We start from the raw sequence: 26,661 nt of genomic DNA, 5'->3' as shown, positions 1-26,661 counted from the left end.
AGGAAAAAAGACAAAAGCAAAAAGGATGGTTAGAGAGCTAAGGCACAAAGAAGAAAATATGGAAAGGACATAGAAAGAAGGAAAGAAAGGAAGACACAAAGAAGAAACTAAAGAAGAAAGGGAAGATGCAAAAAAGGAGACAAAGAAGAAAACACCGAAAGTCATGTGGGGGAAGGAAGGAAGGGAGGAGGGAAGGAAGGACATGCATAGGGAAAGGAAAAAGGGAAGGAAGGACACATGGAAGGAACTAAAGAATAAAGGAAGGTGACAAGGAAGGAAGGCAGGAAGGAAGAAAAACAAAGAAGGAAAAAGGGAGGAAGTACACAAAGAAGGGGAACAGGGAAGGACACAGGGAACGTAAGAAAAATATGGCAGGAGGAAAAAGGAGGGATAAAAAGGAAGGGCGCAAAGAACGAACAAAAGAAAGAACATGAAATCAAACCCATAATTTCCCAGACTGCACCAGAACCCTGGACACACTGCACTGACTAAACAAAACGAGTAAAGACACATTTAAATTTGCATAGATCTTTATTTTTAGTAGAATCTATAATAGACATCAATTAAATAAAAAGGAGAAATCAAAAGAAAAAAACATCTTTAAATTACAAGAAAATTACACTGCACCGTTCATATAGTACAAAAATAGGCCTTATTTTAGAGTTATGTCCCATGTAGGATAGTCATTCTTGTACATTAATCATAGGTCACAAATTTGTAAGGTACTGTTTGCAGCCACAGGTCAGGAACCTCATGAAGAGCTGGGAGGAGGTCAAAGGTGTGGACTGACACAGCTCCTCCATCACAAAGTGTTTCGTTTCTACTTTAACAAGCATGTACACGCAGATCTGGTTCAGCCCTTAAGGTCATGGCGATGGGATACATTCTACCTCCTCCCTCCACAGCTGCTCAGCAGGCAACGTATCGTTCCAGACCTTCAGAAAGATCACAGATGGGTTTCAACTAAACACTTTAAACGCAGCTACAGGAGGACGGATGGGATGAACCGACCTGAAGGCGACACGTTCTAAAATTAAACAGCATTTAAATGATTGTCTTTGGTTATGCCAAAGATATTGCTCCTATCAACTACGTCAGAGTTTGCGTGGATCACTTCAGATTACATCCTAAAAACGAGGACAAGAGCAACATCAAGCTCCAAGTGAAAGCCTTAAAATGACATGATGGTTTTCATCTTTATAATCAGACAAAAATAACTGATTTTTGTCAGCATTTAACAGCTTTAAGCCAGCAAGGTGGTGGCTGCTATCTGGGACCATTAGCGAACCATTTCTTTTTAGTGTGTACTTTATATCACATTCTGGCAGTGGAAGATGCTGATAGGTTTCAGCAGCTCTGGAATGCTGCTGCAATCCAAGATTTTCTCTTAAAGTTAAACCTTTGAATGAAAAGAGTTTATCAGTTCAGAGTTGTCAGGTTGTAGTGAATACATCAACATAAGAGGAAGGAAAATCAATCAGTGAGCTCTAATGGGCTCCAAAATGTTACAGAGGAAATGTCTGAAAGGGAAAATGCAAAGTGCATGACATTGACTAAATTGTGTTTTTCATTATAATTCTTTAACATTCAGATTTTAATTGGATCCTGTTTTGTTGGCCTTATCTTGCGTTTGCACAAAGCCGGGGGAGTCGATGAGATTCTGTGTCTGGAGTCTGAGGCCGTGGCTCAGCGTGGACCAATCAAAGTATGGCGGTAGGCACTGACGTATATCACACAAAGCTCGCAACTGTAACACATTTTTATGCTTTTGAGAGTGTTTTCCACCAAATCCGCTCTCACAGGTCCCTCTTCCAGTCCAGAGAGAACCAAAATGTGCTGGACTTCACATTTGAGCCATCTGAGGGGACTTAAACAATGTTTGACAACATCTATACTAATATACTTGCATCCCTCAGCTTTACCTCTGAAACACTTGTGAAGGCTTTGCAACACCAGTGGTTAAATTAAAAGTTAAAATCGATGTGTCTGTGTGCCTTTGCACCGTCTTGCCTTTAAGACAAGGAAATTGATTGTCAGTGACATAAACTTAAGAGAAAAAACAACAACAAAAGAGTGAATTCCAGGAGGAGACGCCTCATTAGAGCTGGACAGCAAAAACGCCCTTATCGATCTTAGGTTGATTTAGCACTTGAACGCCAGCCATTTTCATTTGTGAACACTTTAATCTCATTAACCGGTTTTAAAGCCCACGTGTGACCATGCATGATGCTGATCCTTAAAGGCAATACATTTAAAAATAAGAACAGATGAGTTTCCAGGGAAGTGGAGTTTCTGATTTACTTTCACCCCTTTCTTTCTAAAACATGAATTTGGTACGCACACCCCTTCACCTGAATCACCACAGAGAAGATATCCATGTCTAACCCACATTTAAATTCACCTCCGTAATTACCAGCTCCTCTAAGTGTGTACGAAGTCTTGCTGTGGAATATGAGAGGTAGATAAAAGGATGAGCAGCTGCAGTTTTCTATGCACGCCATCATCTGAAAACCTTTCCCAGCAAGCCTCAGCGTTTTTGTGCGGAAATTTAAACAAAGAGAGAAAGGAAGGAAACATAAATCAGAGGAATCCAAATGGCTATAATGGATTAAACAATGAGATGCTTATTTCATATGATTACAGCCCAGAAAGGGAAAAAAGAAAACTGTTAAAACTCCAAAAAAAATTATATTAATAAAATCTCTTTGCTGTAGTATCATTTGGAGGATAATTTCCAAGTATGCCGACTTGATTGTTTGAATTTCTGATTGGAGGATGAGTGCAGAGACACTGATGAGCTGAGGAGCGTCGACGTGGGATTTTAATCAATACTTAGATTTGAAGAGGAGAGCAGGGGTTGCGAGATGAGATGGGAGAAAAGGAACCACCACCTCAGAGGCCAGGTGAGTCAGGTGATACTTTACATCCTCGCACACAAACCCACAACCATTCATTAAGACACGAGGCTTGTATTTGGGGGGCTGATTCGCTCTGACAACGGGGGAGAGCCTTGATGTATTGTTACAGCGTCTGATGTGTCGAGAAATCAATCACAGGTAAGTCAACAACTGCCAGCTGCTTTGAGGGGCTCACACATGCGCCGTGGCGCCTCGGCTGCTTCACATCTTAATCCTGAGGGGGTGCATCAGATGCAGGCATAAAACATCAAGGCTGGGTGTGTGAGATGTTAATCTTTTGTTTTCTTGATATTTTTCTGTCCTGAAATGCAGTTCGCCAAATCAGAAAACATTGGGCTAGAATCGAAAATGATGGAGCAGCTTTTAGATACTTCAGGTATTTCCTTCTTTGTTGTGATGTCAGCTTAAACTATTAAATTACATGTTTTTCTTATTGCTTGTTATGCTTTTCATTCAAATGCACGTTGCTGGCTCTCTGCTAAAACGTGGCCCTTTACTGCACAGATTTTAAATCCTGATGTCAACAAATCACAATGTGGAGAGAAAAAGTGTTTTTTAAGTGGGTCTGAATGCCTCTATCATTACTGTCATGTTGTCATCAGTTAAAACAATAAACGACAGGAAGCACTTTAACGTGTTCATTAAGGGCACATCGCTCGGCACTGCTCATCAGATCTCGACACCCATTATTATGCAGGCTCATTCATTCAGAAATGCACACGCATACAAAATCATCGCTTATTCTCGCATTCAAAAATCTCTTCTGGCTACTGCACTGAGACTAATGGAAGGTAAGGGGAGAAAAACTGTGAAATACAGAAAATGAAAAGCAGTTGTTTACTGTAACAAAAAGGAGCAGGAGGTAAAATGAACTCTGCACCAACAGATGCCGTTAGTGACCCAAGGTTGGATGGAGGGAGACACTTAAACAGAAATGTACCCAGGTGTGAACAGAGTAAAGACTCAGGCCGTCCCCAGCCTTCACAAACAGCAGCTTCCCATCAGGGCTCCCACGACAAAGTGAGAGCATTTCCTAAAAGCAGATGAGGATCTGATAAGACAGAAAGGATAAAATTAACAGGGTGTATGAGCAGAAGAGACCATGAGAGGACAGTGAACAGCCCTGAAGTGTCAGACAGATGGGGATGAGAGGAATTTAAAGTAGAGCAGGAGGAGGAGGGACTTATGAAGGCATTAAAGAGCACTTTGTGTTTTGATAAAGGCAGTCCTCTCGTTGTGGACATCAAACTCTTCATTTTCCGAGTCAGTGTTCAGCCCGTCATCCCCCCAAACCGTTGGGATGCCGCGGTATGAAATCACCCTGCTCCCCCTCAGGCTGAGGCTGCCACCGGACTCCAGAGAGGGCAGCTTGATGAGCGCGCCGGAGCGCAGCTGCAACAGCAGGAAGACGCCTGCAAAGGTGGCGATGATGGCCACGCAGCTGAGCACAGCAACGGTGACGGGCATCTGGGAGCCATGCTCAAGCGAAGGCTTAGGGTCCTCCTGGCCCACCATGAAGCTGCCCGGGGACTCGCGCATGGAGTGGTTGAGCCGCAGGCAGGTGCCAGAGACTGGGTCCAGGGAGCTGTGATCGGGGCAGGACAAGCAGAACTGAGGGCTGAGGCTGCTGCAGGTGATGCAGGGCGGTGGGCAGGGTAGGCAGGCCGGGACGGAAGCTGGCTGGATGTAGTTTCCCACCGTGTAGTTGAGGGGCTGGGAGCCCACTGCGAAGCCCGCGGGACATTCTTTCACACAGCCCTGCTGAAAGAGGTAGTAGCCAGGGTTGCACTCTGCAGAGAAGAAAGAGAAGCTGAAATCAGCAGCTGCAGGCACCATTTACGCTCCGATATGAGTCAGAGCAGCCCAAAACAAGGAACCAAAATATTTTGCTCAAATTTCCAATCAAACTTCCAGATGGAGCTTTGCAAGTCTCAAGTCTTTTCACTCAAGTCCTAACCATGGACTTCTAGTCTTAAACAAGTAACACGCCCAAATACATAATTTAAACACAGACTCATTTTAGTTTTAAGTAACAATTTGTTTTAAGTCAAGTTGCTTTATTTGCACTCGTAGATAGACTGCAACTATGAGTCACACACATTTCAATATAACACCACACACAAAAAATGAACTAAAGAAAATAAACAAAAAACTGGAAGCAGAAGTGGTTATAAAAAAAGTTTGATCAGGATGTAACACCCAAAGCTATAGATCTGCATAAGTGCTGGAACAAAGCTGTTTATAAATATTGTTCTGCACCCAGGGACCAGAAAAAAGAAGCGGAAACCCACGGTGTAAAGGGTTTCGGCAAGAGAGACTAGCCCAGCCAACTGATGTAACTTTCTGGTATACAGGGATGCTCGGCCCAGCTGTGGCTCCTAACAATTTCATTTAGTTTCTGCTCTTTAAAAACCCAAACCACGCAACTTAACAGCTAAATTTATTTCCCAGAACAAATACCTTGCAGAAGTATTCATCAGAGGTCATAGCCTGCAGTCTGTCATACTTTATCATAACTGAATTAAATAGAAACAGAGTGTAGTAAAAAGCTTCAGATGACATACAATAAAATTCAATTTCTGCATTCCTATATGTTAGTTTAAGTACAGGACTGTAAAACTGTTTGTTCAGAGGTAGAAAACAGAAGTACGAAAGGACATAATAACAATGCGTGGGTTCAAAACAAGAGTAAGTATTGGTGGATAGACCCGCGTCCAATGCATTCAGAACCTTGAAAAAATAAATAAATCAGTGCTGCCGTTGCACTTCATAGTGAATAATAACCCAGTATGACAACATAAGGAATTTGGGTCCTTTTATTTCTGCAGTTCACATACCTCTTATTGAAACAAAGGCTTTTATTTTCTTTAAGCCTACAGTTACTATATGGTGTCGCTGCATGTTTTGTCTAAATTAAATAAAACCATTAATGTAGAAAACTACAGATGTTTCCAGTATATAGTAAGAGTACGCTCCTGCTTTATAGAGGACTAAAAGTCCACATGACAGCTTGATTTAATGGTTACTTTACAAATACTTTTTAATTGGAAGCTTCGCCATTAGATTACAAAAGAAATGTCTGCAATTGCTTTTCTGTAACTTTACTAACAAATAATCTTAGGTTTAGGCTTCATGAATGGTTTTAGTTAATGCTTTCAATTAATTTCAACGCTTGTATTCATTTTTAATAGAACTGAGATTTAAGCTGTTAGACATAATAAGTCAGGGGATAACGTTGGATTGGGTAACATTTGTTTCTTATTTTCAGCATTTTTTAAAACCAGGATTGAGAACAGGCAACACTTTATAGCCTCCATGATTAAATATTTTATGATTTCATCAAGCCGAATAAAACCATTAAAATTGTGACTCAAGTCCAAAGAAATCATCTAAAATAACAAAGCCTGTTTGTCTTCAGTCATATCCATTCATGCGCTGTTTGGTTTCAGTATCTTTTCTTCTTTTGAGTGATGAACTCTGCTGCATTCTGAGTACAGCGTGTAAAAACAGCAGAGACGTTCCCATATAAAGCAGGTCTACGTACAGACCACTGCCTATAATAATCATTAACAGCGTGAGGGCAACCGAGCTGCAAAAATAAGGCCTGAACACAAGAATGACAACAATCTACTGCAGCATTTTAGCAACCTGGGGAAAAAAAACAATATAATTGTGATTCAGCTGTCATACAGCACTCTGTTTCTGAGATACACAATTATCATAACATTCTGTTTGAGATGATGATGATGTTCAAATGCATGATAATTGCATTCAGTCAGCACTTGTGTGTCAGCGTGCATAACCCTCAGACAGCCTGTAGGGATCAGACTGTCTCCATCTCAGTCACCATGTAGATGGCTTCAGACTGGGCTCAGTGGGAGCTTGAGACCTCGCCTGTAGCAATGTTTGTATCAGATAGGACGACTGGTTAGGAGCTTTAAATTAAAAATTAGTTTAGTTAAGAGACCTGAGGTGAAGCCTATTTGATCTCGTCAGAGGTTAGCTAGTCATTTAAAATTATGATGCTGAGGTCAAGGCAGCACGCTGGCAGGAGTGTGGTGAAGATCTGAGTGAGGCTGATGTAGAGACACAAAGCAGGCAGGTGCAGCTGAGCACACATCATGGCATGTTTGGCTGAAGTGCATCACATGGCTTAAAACCCAACACGCTTCCTTTATCTGTTCTATCCATCCTGTGACTGTGGTAGCTTTGTGTGAGGAGTAATCTGGGGGAAAGATAACGGCTCTTACCAATACATTTCATGCTCAGATCCAAAGTCTTGCAGTTGTCGTTGCTGGACTGGGACTGTTCAGAGGAGCTGGAAGATGGTGAGCCGGTGCCGTACAGCACTAGGGTGAACTGGGTCAGGGTGCCTAAAATGAGACGACAGGATAAAAACAGAAATTAGAAGTAGGCCTGTCAAAATCTGTAATGCTCCAGCGCTCCCAGAGGATTCTGGTAATTGTATTCTCTTGATAAAACATGGCTCTGCGACAGGAGCCACACTTTTAAACAGCACGCCCCCTTTCTGTGTCTAACTTCAGTTAGTAAGAGCACATCCACTAGAAACAAAATCTAACTATTGTTAGAGGTTCAACTTCAGCAAATAACTCCTGACTAATGATGACTGCAGGAGGCGGTAACAGATCTATTTTCTGGGCCTTCTATGGAGTTATGTACGGAGCTGCTCTGTTCGGTTAGCACTGAGGTTGACGGAAGATCCAAATCCCAACATAAAAGCACCTTTTTACTATAAATGATGCTGCCTCGTGTCCTTTTGGACTCGTGACCTAGAAATTGTTCCCTTCCCTGCCCACGATCCTCAGCCATCTTCCAATCACTTTAAAGCACCTTGAGGAGATGAGACAAACAAAGTTTCAGAAGGAGCTTAAAGCAGAAAAATGAAAGGCGGATTCCACAGATGAAGCAGAAATATACTTCTGTATAAAGACAAACGCCCACAGGTTGTTCACTTCAGTGTTATGCAAAACACAAAGATCACCAGGTAAACTGGTTGCTGGGAAGCAACACAGTTTAAACTACTGCAGAAAGAGAGCAAAGACACCTCAGCTTGAAGAGCCACTTGATCTCTAATCGCCTTGCAGTGAACTATGACCCTCTTAGGGTAAGTGCAGCCTCAACAGATTACAATGTGTTAAACAATTTTGAAAGAGTAGTAGTTAGCAGATCTGATTTTGCATTGGATTTATATGGAGAACATAGAGCAAATCAAAAGAAAGCTGTTTTACCATAGTCACTGGCACCAGCAACATTCTCAATCTCCAGTCTCCACACCCCACTGGGGTTCTCGTCCCAGGAGTGGGTGGTCATGAACGCCCAGTCATTAAAACCCTCTGATGAGTAATCATGAGGCCTACAGGAAACCAAGCAAGCAGCAGTATTACAAAGTCTATCAACTTCTACTGAATGCATCCATATTCTGGTATCACTGGTACCTCGGGTGGAGCAGGGTGGAGCGTGTGCCGGCAGGACTGATGAGGTGAATGGCCAGGTTTCCCCTCCGGTTGTAGGTCAGGGTGAGCCGGGCCTGGACATGCTCTAATGAAGTCACATAACTGTCTGAGCCGATGCAGGCATCCACGCTTTTGTCAATCAACAAATGGCTGCCAATGTTCCTGTAAGAAGACAACAACAGACCCAGGCACGGATTAAGTCAGGAACAAACATTATCTTTGCTTCATGGTGATTTTTATTATGCATTTCTTTTGTCATATCTTAGAAAACGGAGTAAGATGACCACTGTAGGAGACAGTGAAAGGTGAATACAATAGAAATGTCCTTTATTGTCCCTTAGAGGGGAAATCCAGGCGTACCAGCAGCAAAGTGAAATGGAAGCATGCAGGTACCCATAAAGGAAATAACTAAGAATTAACTGGAGAACAAATACTGTACAGTTATTAAAATGGCATACTCAGATTAAATGAAATGTGCAACTGAGTAGGGTGATTTTGAAAATGTCCAAAAAGCATCTGTACATTGTGCATAAAAAACAACAACAGACTATTTACAAAATGGGAAAAAAAGAGGATTAATGCCTCAGAACCTGTGGCACCGCTGTTCTTAGGCAGGTAAAGCATCAAACACCTTTTCTTTCCTTCACATCAAATCCTCTTAGGAGATTACACACATCCTAAACAACTCGGCGGAGGAGAGCAGCACGGGGCTTCGGCTACACAGATGTGCACATTTTTTAACAGTTGGAGTGATTCTTCGACTAAACAGGTTGGCTCAGAAACAAAGCCTGCCTCCAGTTTTAGTCCAAGCAGATACACACACTTTAAGCTCCATTATAGGATCAGCTGCAGTAAAACACCTTTGACCCGTAAAGCAGCTTTATAGTGGAAAAGACAACTAGAAGCAGAACATAAAACGCTGTAGGCGAGTAATAAAATGCAGCTCTGTAACCCGCAATTAGCTGTTGAGTTCATTAAAACCGGAAAATAAGTAAACATGTACTTTAGTTTCATGCTTAACCTACATGCCGGGTTTTATAATTCATCCAAGTCTGCCGCAGCACATAGTATAATCAGATAGCAAAAGGTGTTTAATAGGAGATTCTTTCACAGAATTTCAACTTGGTGAAGCTAAAGCTACGCCATTGGAGGAGTTCTGGATGGAGCATATTTACAGACAAAGAAGGTTTCTCATCTTAAATGCCAAATGTATATATAGTTTGTACCATTTTGGCCCATTTTCAGCTCTCAGTGTTTTGTTCTTTCAGCAAATGGCATGTTTTAGAATCTGTATAATCCATTTAACAATCATTGGATTACTAAATTAGTTGACAATTATTTTATTATTGGATTAATCCTATTACTTGTTTCAGCCCTAGAATGAACTGCATATGAATTAAGATTATATCTGCTGTAAATTAGAGCTACATAAATAAAGTGGATACTGGTAAGGCTCACTAAGGTTGATTTATATAATTATTATCTTACTTTTCTGCTATTTGTCTACCAATCAGCCTATATCAGATTTTTTTTCCTATCATCATATAGAATTTGAGACATATTTTTCAAAGGCAAATCTCTGTCTCCCTCTTCTGCCGGCGGGAGTAATTACACAATTAATGGACGTGAGGGCTATAAATAAGTCCTAATATTACTAGGATTGACAGGCGGCATTTTAAAACAATGATCATCTTGTTAAAATGGTACCAATCAGTAGGAACTCAGTAGCAAATATTCTATACTTGAAGTTAATTTTTTGTTCCTTCTTCATGTTTTAAAAGTCTTAAAAAATTGACTCAGTCAAAATAAAATCTCTGGGTCAGGTCTCAAAGAAGGACAGAAATCGGTATCAGAAACTCATTTATATTTCCATTAAAAGGTTTCTAAGGTTTATCATAGCAAACAAATGATTATTTTCCAAGCCAATCAAATGTGAAGCTTTGTGATGCTGCAGCTGGGTAACCTAGGAGAAACAGGAGGGTGTTTCTAGACTATAAATCATCTGTGGAAAAGCTCCAATGGAGCTTGCAGCTCATCCACCTGCTCTTTTCTCAGAGGTAATTGTTCTTTTTAATCATGATTATTTGCAATAGGTATGTTAACTTCTCAGTAAAAACAGAACACATATCTCATATCACATTCAGAGGTCATGAAGAAGGCAAGAAATCTAGCTGATAACAAATCTAACCTTATTCAGTTGCTTACAGATTTAGTTCCAGTAGTATTTTCCTTTTGGTTAAAAATCTTTTTTCCAAATATGAACACAGAAGTTGTCCAAATGACAGATTTCAGATTGCAGAGCTACAAACTGATGTTACTCTGCAATACATAAATAAGCCTCTTTTAAAATCTTAATACATAAGTTATCTATTACACAAGTACTATCTGTGGCTGCAGGAAATCCTTGCGATTATGAGCAAACAGTCATCTTAACCAGATACAACACAGATGAAATTTGGCCTGTATGTAGTGAATTTAACAATTATAATGGAATAATTCCTTCTTCCAAATTGTTCGTTGTAAATCACTGTTGAGAAGCGAATCAGCTAAAAACCTAAATTGTAAACTGAATAACCGGCAGCTCCCAGACGCTCGAACCATCTGCTCATCGTTGCAGCAAAGTAGAGACAAAGCCCAAACCCAGCGAGACGAGTGACAACGAGAGCATAATGAACAGAGGATGTCACACAGAGTTTAAACCGTGTCATCAGGAAGAGCGGCGGAAAAAAGATGGCTGAAGAACAATACTTAACATTTCAGTGGACAAATATTGGAGATTTTAATGAGAGCCACCAGGCTGACGAAGATGAAGACACAAGGAATCACTGAAATGATTCGCGAAGGCTCAATCAGACAGACATCTCATTCACATGCTGATGAAACATTGGAGCTCCACTAACCAGACTGATTCAACGAACAACCATGTAACAAATACAAAACTGTTTTTCCTGCCGCATCTGCTCCAGTGTAATTGTGTCATTTGGCTTGTGATGGATTTTTGTTACACAGGAGTTGTAGTTACAAAGTGCCGTGTGTCACTATACTAGTCTCTTTCTACTCCTTTCACTGAGTAACTATGAGTCAGCTCAGAAACCTTTTCTTTTCTCAGTTAGACACCTGTGAAGATTTGTGACAGATCTGCTGTTTTCACATAAAACATGGCAGCCCTCACTTTAGTTTATTTCAGGCAGCATCAGAGAATCTATACATGTGTGAACAGACCTGATTTTTCTCCACAGAAGTCACAATAATTCAGTCTACATGCAGCTATACTTGCTTTCGTCTGTTTATCTACGACTACAAATTATTAAAGATTTGCTGGGGTTTTTTTGTTAGATGGATCATTTTGTATGCTTATTAATAGCTGAAATGCTGAAATGAATTTGGCACAGTGAGATCTGTGTGCGTGTGCAGCCTACCAACCTCGGCTCACTGAGAATGGAGATCACACACTTTTTCTGTGGCCCCACATTCGTCCACGTCTTCGCCAGTGAAACGATGGCACTGGCATCAAGCAGACCGTACCCATACGAATGACTAACTGCAGAAACAAAGACGGAGAATAGAGATGAATCACATGGATGTTGGCTTCCTCAAGGTCCACTCTCCCAGGTCCAGCTTTAGAGACAAATATAAACTAAGTATACATTTTCAGTTTTGAGATAACCTCCCTGTTCTTGTGCCATGGTCATGTTTTAACATATTCTCTTGCCATAAAGATTTAGTTGATCTCCAGTGTCCAACTGGACACTGGAGATCAGAACATCCTCTCTTTTAGAACTGGAACCAAATATAGCCAATTTTTAATGGTACATGCAAAAAAGAGCCCGTTTATCTAATTGTTGCACCCTTTCCCTGGCTTCTCCACTGGATTCTTTTATTTTGCGTTTAAGCCTCTTACTAGCTGTGCTCCATTTTATCTGTCTGAACTGCTGCATTCCAACGTACCGTCTCATTCCCTATGTCACTACAACAGATGCTTTTACATATTACAAAGATGTGATGAAAACTCAGAAGAGATGGAGGTTTTCCTGCTGAGGCTCTAAAACTGTGAATGCTTTGATTTTGCACCTTTTTCTTACTATTTTTAAATCTCTGACTTTTAATCTATGGCTTTCAAGCCAGTGTGAATTATTATTCTCTGTCCTATCGGTTTTAATTCTTGCATACGTTTTTTTCTTAACTTCCTCTGTTCTTGTGGGTTAGTGTACCTTTTCATTCCCTGACCCGTTTGTGCAGCATATTGTTTTATCTTAAAAGTGCTTTATAAACAAGAAGGGTATATAGTATTGGATATTCAGTACTCTGAAAAGGCTGTGACATATGGATGTAGACTAAGAATGCTTTCAACGATGGAAGTGTTAAAGTTTTTTTTTTTTTATCAATTAATGTGCAATAAATGAACAAAACAAAAAATGCCAGTATGTGGTGAAACCACCCCTTAAAACAGCACTGATTCTTCCAGTTGCAGTTTTTAAAGAAACATACCTGGTATGTTGTTACTAAGATCCCTCAGAGCTACCCACAGGTTTCCTGTGGATGTAGGCTTTCTCAACTCTTCTTTGCCTTCCTGATGGCAGTGAATGATGGATGAGTATCTTGCTGCATATCTCAGCCTCGAGTATCAGCCTCGAGATCGTGACCAGATCTTCATTACTGTACCGCTCTTACGCGATAAAACTGCCCGAAGCTTCAGCCAGATATTTAAATTTTTGACTCATGAGTGCAGAGCACCTGCTGCCGTTTTCTTCTGGACCCAGTTACTAAGTTTCTATGCACAGCTGAATCTTTCAGCCTCATTCCAATGTCAGAAAATATGTCTTTTTGTCTGAAACTCTTCCATATAACCCAATTCTGGGCAGACTTCTCTGGAAAGTAGATAGATATACTTGGGTGCCAATGGCTTCCGCAAGTTCGAAGCTGTTGGCTGATTTAAAATGAAAAAACTTGATGTGGTTTCATCCGCTGGACTAAATGTCCTAGGCCAACCACTGCCTTGTCGATTTTCAATGTTGATTCACAATTTGTGGTTGATTGTAAACTGTTAAACAATTATTCCTCAACTCTTTAAGAGAATTGTAGCTAAAATCATTCTTTTTTGTGCCTCCTCTCTATGCAGAGGGCCATAGAGAACTTGGATGAAGTTGCTGTACCTTTGCGTCCAACTCCATTGGTTCTCCAGTCATTCGTGAGCAGGTGGGCTGGGCGGGAGGTTCGTACAACCAGGTGTTGCATGTCCCTCCAGGTGAGGCGTTTACTGGAACAAATGGAAATGCATGTTAGCCCACAAAAAGGTACATACAGGCTAACACGTATTAATTCACGCTATGGCTTATAAATCAAGCTGAGGCTCCAAAGCACATCTAAGAGTTGCACCTGACAATACCTGCTACAGTTTCACCTTGCACGTGGGACAACTAATTAAAACAATGAGGTCCTGGTATCCAGGCAGTCTAATAAATCTTAAACCAGCAAATGTTTCAGGTTAATTTTTACCCATTGGCAAAACAAAGAAAAACTGACAAAGAGTTTCTACTGTTCTTCTTTCCTGAACAACCCCAACATTTAACAGGCAAAAAAGGGGTTAACACAGTCTGAGCTTTATTTGTCTCCCTTTCATTAACTTTATACAGGATTTAAATTCATTATAACTTTTTGTTGTGGATTTAGTTCAAATCAAGGCATTTGACAAAGTAATTTTGGATAAATCCTTTCTCATCAAATTCATTTCTATCCAGTTTTTTTCTGCTCTATCATCTGACTCTGCTGCAAGAGTAATTACTTCCATTCACGCCTGTGCTGAACATATTTCATGACCATCCATTAGTGCTGGGTGACCAGATAAGAATGATTAGTGCTCCAAGGTATTTGTACAGTTTTAAATATGAGGCAGGAGGCTTAAATAACTTCATATTTGAAATATTTTAAAAAATGGAAATATCTCGTTAAAATGAATGCAAAACAGGCAACACCAGCAGCGACTTAATCCATGAGGACTTTCAAGATGTAGCAACAAAAAAGTATGAATCTATCTAATATTCTTAATGACGTTTTTTCTGTCAGGAGTTTTCTTCCCACTTGGCAGGAACTGATAACAGGTGGGCTTGAACTCAAGCTGTGTAGAAATCTAATTTGCTTAAACTAAAAATGTTTTAAACGTTCCCTAAAACATGAACACACAGCTTAATGAGCTTGTTGTGTACACATTGTTATTCTTCCCTTGCATTAGATGAATTTGAAACAAGTAAGTTTGAGTAAATAAGCAAGAACTGGAAAGAGCCAACACAGCTCAGGAGGAACGCAGGCCCAAAATCACAGAAAATTGGTGATAAGTACTCACTTGGCTTCTAAGGCGAGAGCGATGATCCCAGCAGCCAGCGGGGCAGAGGCAGAGGTGCCGGTGTGAGAGTCTGTACATTTGGATTTGAGGTCTGTTGTTATCTAAGGAAGAGAAGCAAAACAGCTTCTAAGACTGCTTCATTCTTACAGTGCTGCGAAAACGTTTTTCTCGTCTTACAGATTTCCTCTGTTGTTGCTTTTTCCTCACACTTAAATGTGTCAGACCAAACTGCATTTAATACCAAATAAAGAAAACCCAAATAAATACAGAGAGCAGGTTTCATCTGCTGATTTCCTTCAAACTATCCAAACCAACCAGAGTCTGTGTGAAAAGGTAAACCTAATAACTGCTTGTGCCACCCTTAGTGGCAACTACTGGCATTACGATAACGTCACCATGGAGAAATGATGACGCAATTCTGTTTACATGTTTTAAATCAATCAACACTGGCTATAACTGAGGCAAGTGCAGCCCGCAGTACTTTAGATTGTTTTGCGACCTCCTGGATGAGACGTTGATGTGCTCTTGGGAGTAATTTGGAGCACTACTGGAGTCCCAAAGCCTTAGAAACATCTTTCTAACCGTTTCCAGACTCTTAGATGTCAGCGAGTTGGTTTCTCATATGTTCTTGTATTTCTTTACGTCAGTGAATGACGCGTTGCTTTTTTCAGGTCTTCAAGCAGACTTCATGTTGTCAAGACAGGTTCTATTTAAGTGATTTCTTTATTTTACGGGTCTGGAAAAAAAATTAGGTCTGGGTCTAGCTAGGAAATTTAATAATGAATGTGGCGCTAATCAGTTAATGGTTTAAAAAGAGTGGGGAAATAAGATTTTTACACAGTGCCAGGTTAGTTTGGATAGCATTTTTCCCTTAATTACTATTAATATATAAAGATCGTTTTGTTTTTACTCAGGTTGTAATTTGTCTGAAATTAATATTAGTTAGATGATGGGATAAGTAAAAACAAAGAAATCTGTAAGGGGGAAAATACGTGTTTATAGCACCGTATGTTATTCTCTTATACATCTAAATGTACTCAGGCAAGTTAGAGCGAGTATACTTTTTAAATAATGCAGTATTACAAACGAAAGGCATTTATCAGAAGTTAACTTTCATTTTAAAGATCTTTTCGCTCTTTTCAAACTCTTATAACCAGATAACTTGAAAACGGCCCCAGTTCAATGAATAAAATCATTTTACTCTCCACCTCATTTTAATTTGTAATCTCATACTGCTTGTATTTGCTAGGGGCAAGAATCATGTAACGCATAAAGAAGCAGAAACTTAAGAGTAAAAATCCGCCAGCTACAAAATCAAACCGTGTGCTCTCCTTATCTTTAAAACAGACTCTTTTTAGAATGAAATGCTTCAGCAGACATCCCCCAAGTGATCCAAAGCAGAGGGTTGTGGATTCACTGGGCAGCTCCCCGATGTGAATATCTCCTACTGCAAAAATAAAAAGCAAGTTGCAGCAGATCCAGAGAATCTGTTCAAACAAAAACTATAAATATGATAATAAAATGTCAGACTTCTGATATATGAAAAACCTGCTGTCCTGCAGAATGATGGGGCATCTCTTTTACTGAATAAGACTAACAGAAAAAAGCAGAACTAAAAGGATGTTGCCACTGACTTCACAAAATAATGATAAAACTGGCATAATTTTGATATTATACGTAATGAACTGAGAACTTCTAGAAGCAATCTCCTACTCATTTGGTTTCCAATAGAGGGCCAAAACAAATCAAAAACAATTCTTAATAAAACATCACAGATGTCCCCCTCTCTCCTCGTCTCCAGCTCCTTCTTTCAAAGTTCATGAGTGACATCATCATTAAATCAGTACATCACAGACACATTAAGGGACCAGCCACATGTCATGAAGTTATCAACGGCTGCCTGTCAAGCTCTTCACGCTGCATGGCCGCATGCTATAAAGAGGAAGAGTTTGTGTGTATGTGTGTGTGTGTGTGTGTGTGTGTAAGAAAGAGGTTTAATGCTTGTCACAAGAATGTTAAGGAGAAACAGATTTGATTAATGGAACTCCGGCAGTTTACTATGAAAATTTTAATGGCTCAACACTGCACGAACAGAAAAGAAGTCTGAAAAGAAGTTACTTAAAAATTGCGTCAATAAAGTTCTTGTTAAAATGGAGAAAAATCATTACTTGCTAAATATCCAAAGTGATATTTCAGTTGCTTTTACTGATAGCTGTGCAGATTTATGATCAAGTGAAATTGAGTGGCCATTTCCTATACTTAATAACAAGAGCCTAAATTAGAGTTACACTAAACAGGAAATACGTTTACTTAAAATAAATAATGTGTGAGCAAAACTGTAGTTTCATAGTATTTTATCTAGGTCATCTCTCAGCAACAATCCTTCAATTAGCAACAACCAGACCAAATCTGGTCTTATGTGCATTATATTGCTGGTTTAAACATCATATATGACAACATTTATTAACGCCTACGGATAATTATGCCAATGAAACTGTACATCAATTTATATTCCTCATCCATTTGTTTTTGACAGATTTGAAATCTGAATCCGGTTTAGGCAAATCCTGCTTTTCCGAAGGGACACTGGGACATTTCCAAGATATTCAACAGATATAATCTGTCTATGTTTGCTTCCTGTCAGTCAATTTGGACACTCCTAAACTAAGAAATGTCTAGGAGGCAGGTTTACTGCATGCCAGAACCCATTTAAAATTGCTCCTTTCAGTATAGAAGAAAAGCAGCTCCTCCCTAATGATTGCGCTTCTCAGCATCAGCCCCTAAACATCCTCAAAAGAGCAACACCCTTGTTTAATTTTGCTGTAGACAGAGAAACAATCTGAGATTTAATCTCTGGCTCTATTCTCCTCTCAGTAACAAACAGGACTAAGAGATCACAAACTCACAGTAGGGCTACCAAGACACCGGCCTATTTGAAGATGGAAACTAATTACTTAATTCTATAAGTTTATCTTCTTTCATTTCTTTAATTATTTTACCAGAGGTTGGAATGGCAGCAGCATCTGCATGTGTGTCTATGTGCGCTGCACACATCAGGTGTGTTCAGCTCCAGCTGTGGGTTGGCTCCCTTGACCAAGTCTCCAAACAAACATGGCAGTGGGTGAATCACTGTTAAATGAATCTGGTTACAAAACCTATTCAAATTTCATGAATGCAGAAGTGGTCTAAAGAATGGAAGCACTTGAAATTGAGGGACAATAAGCAGAGTTTGTTCTCTGCTTTAACTTCAGATTTTGTACTGTTAAAGGCTCCACGTTGAGCGCCTAGTTACTGTAATATTTTTCTATTTTACCTGGTTGCTAGAGGAAAAAATGTAATTAGATTTTAAAAATCTGATGCCACCTCCTCATCAAATGTTTCAGGAGTGACAGCAGGTCCAAAGCAGTCATTCTTTTTCAGCAGAAACATAAAAAGGCAGACAAACGTAGAGGACACGCTGCACTCGGCCACAACTCACAATCTGCTTCTCATTGATGTTCCCCGAGCTGTAGGTGGTGGCGAGGGTGGAGGAGCAGGCCTCGCTGTACCAGGGAACATTGCCGTTCTGCGTGGTGCTGCTGATGGACAGGGTGTAAATGCTGTTGGTGTAGCCGTCACAGTTACAGCTGTCCTTCTCCCTTCCTCCGTTCCCAGAGGCCCACACGAATATGGAGCCCAAACCGCCACGACCCTGAGGGGCAGAAAGCACACTTCCAGTAACATAGAAAAAGTCTAAGCACGCATCCTTTAATTTAATCACCTCGCAGACCAACAACAGACAGACAAGCACAAAATATCATTCAAACTTTAATAGGAATCCCAATTATAGGAGGGCGAATGTACTCCGGGGCCCCCCTCAAAGAGGCCCTATGAAAACCCAGGGTACATCACAGGAGCCAAGGTGGTCACTCAGTAAATTGCAAAGAGCTAAATATCGAATGACAGCAGTGCAATACAGATTGCCTCAAAATGACAACAACTCATTGTAATAAATCATCCAGACTCTCAGCCTTTCAAGTGCAATAATTTTCATCTAAGAGCTGCTTTTTTGTATTGAGTGACACCATCTCTCTCTGTGTTGATCAATCCCAGTGATGCGCCACCCACTCCACTATCTGACAGCACTGTCACAGTGCCAATTATCTTAGTAGTCAGTGTCAGCGCTTCCCATCAGCTTTATGGTACATGCTCCGAATCCTGCAGCCCTAAAGCAAGTGACAGAGCGAGTGGGGACAGGGTGGGGCGTCTTCATTTCTCATGTAGTCCCATTGTGTCAAATGCAAAGAGCTGCAATCAGCAACAAGACTGTTGACATCAGAATATTTATCATTTTATGTTTAATATTCAGACTGTCTTGCTGTTAGATGCTGACGGACTGGTTTTCAAAATTAATCGCCTGAAATCTCTGAGTGTGTGTGCATATATATGAAGCCTTTAATTGGGAATATTTAATCATTCGAAGTTTATTGTTCAGAGGACCATCTTTACTATAATAAATAACCTTGCTTAAATAACTAAAACAGATGTCCTTCAGCTGACAGCACATATCGTTAAAAAAAAAAAAAAAAAATCTGCCCATGCAGTTTTTTCTTTTTTTTCCCCAAGATTGTCCTCCCTGGACATTTAGAGGACATTTCTTCCCAGTCAGGAACGCCAGGGTCGAAAACTGCTTTGTCCCTCTAGCTGGTGTCCTCTCATGCCTGAACAGTTCAATTACTTACTAGTGAAAGAAGCAACACAGAGGCAGTAAATAATTCTGCCCCATGCAGACACAATCACACTCCCACCTCTGTGACTCCTCGAAGAAAGGCTTCCTTGGCCAGTTTGGCAGGTCCATCGACTGTTTTGCCATCGTCCTCCGGGCCCCAGCTGGCGCTGTAGATGTCGATATGTTGGGGGTTCAGACTGAGAGACTGGGCCTCCACCATGTCGGTCACCTCTCCATCCAGCATACGCACACCTGCAGCCAGGTTGATAACAGATTTTATTTTAACACAGCCTATGATATTTTTATATTGAAAGTAGAAATTGTTTTGTTTTTTTTATATCCAGTGCAGACACTAACTCTAGCTTTATAGTAAAAGGCCCCCTGTCTTCAAACAGGGTTAATCCAACTTTAGATGAACACCACATTGACATCATTTAGTTAATAAAAAGTAACCCAAGATGCAGAAGCAGCATGTGAAAAGCCGATTCATATTTGCTACTGTCATTGCAATTAAGAGGATAAATAGCAGCCAGGAAACCCGAGTAAGTCATCGTCAACCAATAAGAACCTCTATAAAAGGCAGACGCTTTGGCAATTTGCTGCTTTGGTGCGTCAACAAAACGACAAGGAGTAAAAAGATCAGCAAATCCTAGAGGAGCCACTGCTGCTGTTTATAAATCAGGGAAGGCTTTTACAGGCGACCCACCCATTTACCTCTTAAAACTATATGGATGCATTTTATAGACGCATTGCAATACATTAGAATATAATTAAAAAGGTTAATATACCCTTGTAACTCATTCAAAATGTGAACCTTGTGAATTACAAATATTCATTATGCTCTGAATGATATATTGGAAGCATAAATTCCACTTATTTTTGATGATTATGGCTTACAACTACAACCTAAAAAAGATAATATTAATTAAGAGCAATTAAAATGATCTTTAATTCAGAAATGTTATGTTATGGCCTACACATTAATGGGGAAGAGTGCCGACTTGACAGATTTTCGGCAGAAAGTCACTGACAGCCTCCACAAGGAGAGTAAGCCACAAAAATGTCATTGCTAAAGAGGTTGGGTGTTAATGGAAGGTTAATTGGAAGGAAAAAGTGTGGATGAAAACGCTGCATAAGCTGCAGAGACAACCTCAGTCTCCAGAGGATTGTGACGTAAACCTCATTAAAGAGATTAAAGAAAAAGTGGTTCAAGAGCTAACACACGCACACATGTATCAAGGACATGGGCTACAACTGCTGAATGCCTCGTGTTAAACCGCTCCTGCCCGTGACGTGAGATGGTTCTTTCCTGGACTAAGAAAAAAAGGGATTGGACCATTACTTACTGATCCAAGGTTCTCCTTGCAGATAAAATTAAATGTTGCATTTATATTGGAAATCAAAGTGCAGAGTCTGGAGGAAGGGTGGAGAGGCACAGAACCCAAGCTCATTGAGGTCCAGTGTGAAGTTTCTATAGTCATGGGGGGCCATGTCATCTGCTGGAGTTGATCCACTGTGTTTTATCAAGTCCAAGATCAGAGCAGCTGTCTATCATGAAAGTTTGGAGCACTTCATGCTTTCCTTTACTGTCCATTTCCAGCAGGACTTGGTACTCGCCCACACTGCCAAAGATGCCACGTCCTGCTTTAATGACCACTGTGGTAGACTGTCCAGGAAAAGCCCACAGAGAATCAAACATAGTATGGTCAAGTAGACGAGATACACTAGAGCCAACAAAGCAGAACAGCTCAAGGCCACAGTTGAGGCAGTCAAGGCAGTTGATGCCCTTATTTGATTTAGATTTTAGTGACTGAGATGCTAAATGTCCTTCAAGAGTGGTGGGAACTCTGTGAAGATATAAAACACTGAATACTGAGGATATTGTGGGTTAATCACAACAGTATCACAGATGCATGTTATGCTACTATCGTGAGCCTCTACTTACAAATAAAAAACATTGACCGGAAATAAGAAAAAACATTGAGAGGAAATCTAAGCCAGTCAGTGCTGAGAAATCATTGCAAAACACTTCATAATCTACATCTTGCATTCTCTGGCCCTTAAGGTGTTTAATGCTCAAGTGTGATAGAGTTACCAGAAGAAAACATCTGCTTGAATATAGGATGACAGGAGGGCTTGGCTTTGCAAATCTCCTGTTGACAGACTAAACAGGAACGATAAATCTGTCATGCACAGCCCCGAGTTCAGTAAAAAAAACACTGCAGATCAGCAGTATATCAATGAATGCGAAGGACTGATGATTTCAACTTGTTTTCAAGTCGCAGGTCAACTTTGAACTCCTCTGTTTTCGAAAAGTATGTCCAACAACTAAAGCTTGGTCCAAACTGGGTCATGCAACTGTACAATAGGTCAACGACTTCCAGCAAATTCACAACATAATGGCTGGTAGGAAAATCTCACAACAACCCAAAGTCCAGGATTCCTGCAGAAACTTGGTTTAGTTTTTGACCATGATGTGGCTCAGATGAAAGAAACCCTAAATGTTTCCACCATGGTGTTTGGCTTGCTTATTGATATATTTGTTGTAAATGATGTAACCTTCATGTGTGCGTGTCCAAGAACATTCAGTACTGCAGGAAATACTGCTAGTGCACATCTGTTATGATTTCAATTCAGAGCCAGCCAGTCAATTCAAACAGTATCTCTATTGATTTTTGTGTTTGAGCTGGTGGCAAAAGAAATACAAAAAGAATGAGATCAGGTGGATCATGAGTAAACCATCTCCTCAGGAGCGGAGTAGACATCGGAGACCAAGTATTCATCAAAGAAAAGAAAGAAAACACTACTTGACACCTAGATGAAATTACAGCAGTAAATTGGATCAGACCTACTCTTAGTTTTAGAGATGCAAACATACAATACAATGTTCATCAGCAGAGACCAGCTAAAGTAAATTTCTAAGGAGAATTAAGAGTCACACTAGATAAGTGTGCTTTAAAAAAGCACAAGAAGAAGAAACTCTGATTTGTTTTTCTTTTTAGGTGGGTCAAAAACAGGCTCCCATATATAGATCATAATACATTTTCATTTGGTCCCTCATACATTGCCTATAATAAAAGAAGATATATTTAGATCTGTAGTACAAACGTTATTAAATTTCTGCTGCTTTGTTTTTCTGTGACAACATCAGACCAGTACTGGGAAAAGGGGGATTTCTTCTAAGCAACCTGGAATGCTTTTCCCCAGATCGTCTACACTGCGAGGTACAAAACTGTGCTGTTTACATAAATTATGCCTGCTGACGCTGAGCGGTTCCTCCTCCTGCAGGAGAGTTGCTGCTTCAGTAATCTGAGGGCGTAGGTCTCTCACCACAACAGCAGAGTCCAAAATGTGATTTAAAAAGTGGAATCAGACCAATACATGATTAATATTAGATTATTTCATAGCATTTATTATTACAAGCTAAGTAAAGTCACTCCAAACCTTCTGCAAACTTAGGGAAGATTTAATTCAACTTCGCCAATCCTGCCTCCCAAAAATAAAAGGCGGTGATTTAAAGCAAAAAAAAAAAAGTAAACTATTCGCAACGGTCTGTCACAGTAATAACACAGTGAAAAGCTACTCCAAGCTTTATGAAAAGTTGAAACTGTAATAAACTCTAAAATAATTCTGCCAACCAGAGGAAAAACAAGGGAGACGATGACTCTGGTAATGGTTTAAGACCCAGTGGTCTACAGACCTAGCTTGTGATTATTTCACCTTGGTTACACTCTGAAACTGATATAAAATTTCTTTTAACTCAGAGGAAGCTGATAATAATCCATGGAACTAAGTAATCAAACCCTGCAATGTATGTCCTGAAGGAACATTAACCATGCAGCATTGTCTGTTTCTTTTTAATTTAAATCCCACAATAATTGAGTGTGATTATTTAACTTTGCATCCTAGAACATTATATAATATTAGAATATTACTGGTTAAAATCCATAAAAAGGGCACTGATGAGGGCATTTGCATAATTTAATTCATTTAATTAACATTTCCACTAAGCTAAACTGATTTTAAAAATGTATGGAAATGGTGACATTCTAAAATACAGTGACACATAACATGATTACCTGGGTTTGGATGTCCTATTAGCAAACTAATATAACGTACTCCTTTGGTATAACTTAAAGTCAACAGATAATATAAGCTATGAACTGTTTTGTTTTTTGTTTTTTTTGCTGAAATAAAGTGAAAGAGCCCTTAGCCTAACAGATCATTTATGTGGAAGCTACTGGTGAAACGTTTATGCTGTATGTTGTTGTAAAATGCGTGGCCTCAACACTACACAGGTTATTTCTGCTGAACATTGATACAAACTGAGAGGAGAGTTTGACAATAAATTAATACAAATTGAATAAAAGCTATCGCATTGTGTCATTTCAGGAACTAAATCTCAAGGCTGTTACTCCTTGCAAAACCAATACACTTATAGCAGCCTGCCAATCCTCACAGCTGCAGCAATACTTAGAAAGATTTAGAGGCATGCTGTGCTGAGAAAAATCAGGTGATGCAGGATCACCGTTTCATTTCACTATTAGGCGTCCGAGATGCATTCAAAAAAGAGTTATGATTTAGCGCTGTGAAGCCAAATCATTCATTCTTACCTCCAATCTTTGCATTGTAGGCCACACCGACTCCACAGACCCCATTGTTGGCCACTGCCGCCACCTCTCCTGCACATCGAGTTCCATGTCTAGACAGGACACAGAAAAGGACACAAGAAATCCTTATTTTCGTAAATTTTGTCCAACTCCTGACAGCCATTTACAGCACCAGCAGCCACAAGAGGTATGCATGTCTGTTGAAGGTTACTCCAGAAAAGATTTATTTCACCGTGTGGTGTGTTGAAGCCGTACAGTGAGACAATATAAACTCTTGGAGACATGTTCTTGGCACAGATATGGTTAAACAAACAAATTCATCAATGAGGGGAAACCATTGTGCATTATCTCCAGCTTTGTAGCAATAGTAACACTGAAATGCCTCAAGCTTGTATAAAGAAAAAGTTGTAAATTAGGTTTTCCATTTCCATTAAACATGAGACCCTTCGGTAAGAGCTAGCCCCAGGCACCACAGTGGGGACCCAAAAAAAACGAGCTCTAGAAGGGCAGATGATCTCACCACAGTCAGGTATGCTACCCTTCGCATCCAGATGGATACACTGGTTTAATGGCCTCCAAACCATCACACAATCACCCTGGACAGCAGCCATTCCTAGACAGGAAAGCCAGATCCAAGGCCATTCATTCACTGCTCAAGAAACATTCTGAGCGAGCCAGGCTCTGCTGACATATTCTAGCTGACAAGCTAAACCAAAACCCAAATAATCAAACAATATCAGCAGCCAACATCCTCCACTGATAAAATACCCTGCATATAATGTCATGGTAAGGATATTTAGTTTGTGCCTTAGCTTGTAGTCTGCCAGTGGGACCATTACTGGTTATTAATCAGTAATGGATTGTGCTGCCAAATGTGCATTTTGAACTGTACGAAGAAAAAAACTGAGAGGTCTGAGGAGCTATAACCTGAATCATCAGGGGCATCTAATTAAAATCAAGGATCTTATACTGACATAAGGTCAGAGTGCTGTAATTCATTGGCTGTTCCCCTGAGTTCTCTTAAGACACAGTGGTGAGCTCAGAGGGCAAAGGTTAATGTAAATGCCACAATCAACAACAGCACCAGGACTTCAATATGTCGCAGGATGTTATTTAGAGGGAGACGAGGTTCGACTGAAGCATGCAGACAGGAACCTGGCAGCTGGATAAAAATGTGTATAAAAAAACAACCTCTTTGTAGACTCAAAAAGCAAACACATTCACACAAAAATATCATGGGTCATTTTCCACTGAGCTTTATCACCACATTACTGGAAGTTCTAGTTCATACTCTTTGGGGTATTATGTTCTTGTGCATCTGTTTTTTTTTTGTGATGCAGCTGATAAGCAGGAGTCAAGGTGTGTGCGATCAGATGGCAGGCATGCACAGACTTATACTTCTCATTGTCAGCAAAATCCTTTTACCTGCCTTCTTTTAATAGATTCATTTATTTGGTAGCTCGATGTATAGAATACAGCAACACTTGCAGAGGTCAATTTCTACACCCCTATTATGTAAAAACTACTTGCATTATCTTGAACTAATTATCTTGGGAATGATAACAGAATCCAAGATTATATCTTCTAACTTCTCCCACTCACTGTTAAAGGCCAAGGAAAACAGGAGGGACACATCTGACAGTAAAACACTTTAATTAGGCAAACAACCGTATGAGAGTGTTATATAAGAAATATGCCAGGGGATGACAATGCCACTAATCATCAGGCCACAACAGAGTCCGCACCTCAACTCCACCGAGAACATTTAATGTGCTGGAGAGGATCCATCATCGATACAGTTTACTGGTGAAACAAAGGTATGCAGCTCTGCTTAGAAATCAATAACACATTGCATACTGTAATTGTTTAGAGACAATGCAGATGTGAAAGCATGCCAAAATGTAACAGAACTGGTCCAACGCAAATATTAGATGCTTTCACTGTTTCGGGCTGGGCAGTGAATACAGGTCCTTCTCAAAATATTAGCATATTGTGATAAAGTTCATTATTTTCCATAATGTCATGATGAAAATTTTACATTCATATATTTTAGATTCATTGCACACTAACTGAAATATTTCAGGTCTTTTATTGTCTTAATACGGATGATTTTGGCATACAGCTCATGAAAACCCAAAATTCCTATCTCACAGAATTAGCATATTTCATCCGACCAATAAAAGAAAAGTGTTTTTAATACAAAAAACGTCAACCTTCAAATAATCATGTACAGTTATGCACTCAATACTTGGTCAGGAATCCTTTTGCAGAAATGACTGCTTCAATGCGGCGTGGCATGGAGGCAATCAGCCTGTGGCACTGCTGAGGTCTTATGGAGGCACAGGATGCTTCGATAGCGGCCTTTAGCTCATCCAGAGTGTTGGGTCTTAAGTCTCTCAACGTTCTCTTCACAATATCCCACAGATTCTCTATGGGGTTCAGGTCAGGAGAGTTGGCAGGCCAATTGAGCACAGTGATACCATGGTCAGTAAACCATTTACCAGTGGTTTTGGCACTGTGAGCAGGTGCCAGGTCATGCTGAAAAATGAAATCTTCATCTCCATAAAGCTTTTCAGCAGATGGAAGCATGAAGTGCTCCAAAATCTCCTGA

At 40.1% G+C, this 26,661-nt stretch overlaps 1 protein-coding gene across 2 annotated transcripts in view; it reads right to left on the bottom strand.

Moving 5' to 3' along the window:
• Window positions 1-512: 512 nt before the first annotated feature.
• Window positions 513-26,661, bottom strand: part of furina (furin (paired basic amino acid cleaving enzyme) a) — an 86,605-nt gene continuing 60,456 nt past the window's right edge. For both annotated transcript variants that reach the window (XM_047362704.1, XM_047362705.1), the window contains exons 7-16: window positions 24,054-24,142; window positions 19,520-19,692; window positions 18,211-18,423; window positions 14,733-14,833; window positions 13,546-13,649; window positions 11,816-11,933; window positions 8,375-8,554; window positions 8,168-8,292; window positions 7,169-7,291; window positions 513-4,708 (exon numbers count right to left, since the gene is read on the bottom strand). In XM_047362704.1, the coding sequence (XP_047218660.1) occupies window positions 4,113-4,708; window positions 7,169-7,291; window positions 8,168-8,292; window positions 8,375-8,554; window positions 11,816-11,933; window positions 13,546-13,649; window positions 14,733-14,833; window positions 18,211-18,423; window positions 19,520-19,692; window positions 24,054-24,142 (1,822 nt within the window). In that variant the 3' untranslated portion in view covers window positions 513-4,112. The remainder of the gene's footprint in view (window positions 4,709-7,168; window positions 7,292-8,167; window positions 8,293-8,374; window positions 8,555-11,815; window positions 11,934-13,545; window positions 13,650-14,732; window positions 14,834-18,210; window positions 18,424-19,519; window positions 19,693-24,053; window positions 24,143-26,661) is intronic.

This window comes from Girardinichthys multiradiatus, chromosome 4 (assembly GCF_021462225.1).
Source record: "Girardinichthys multiradiatus isolate DD_20200921_A chromosome 4, DD_fGirMul_XY1, whole genome shotgun sequence".
Classification (NCBI taxonomy): Eukaryota; Metazoa; Chordata; class Actinopteri; order Cyprinodontiformes; family Goodeidae; genus Girardinichthys; species Girardinichthys multiradiatus.
This window is presented reverse-complemented; position numbering and strand designations above follow the sequence as displayed.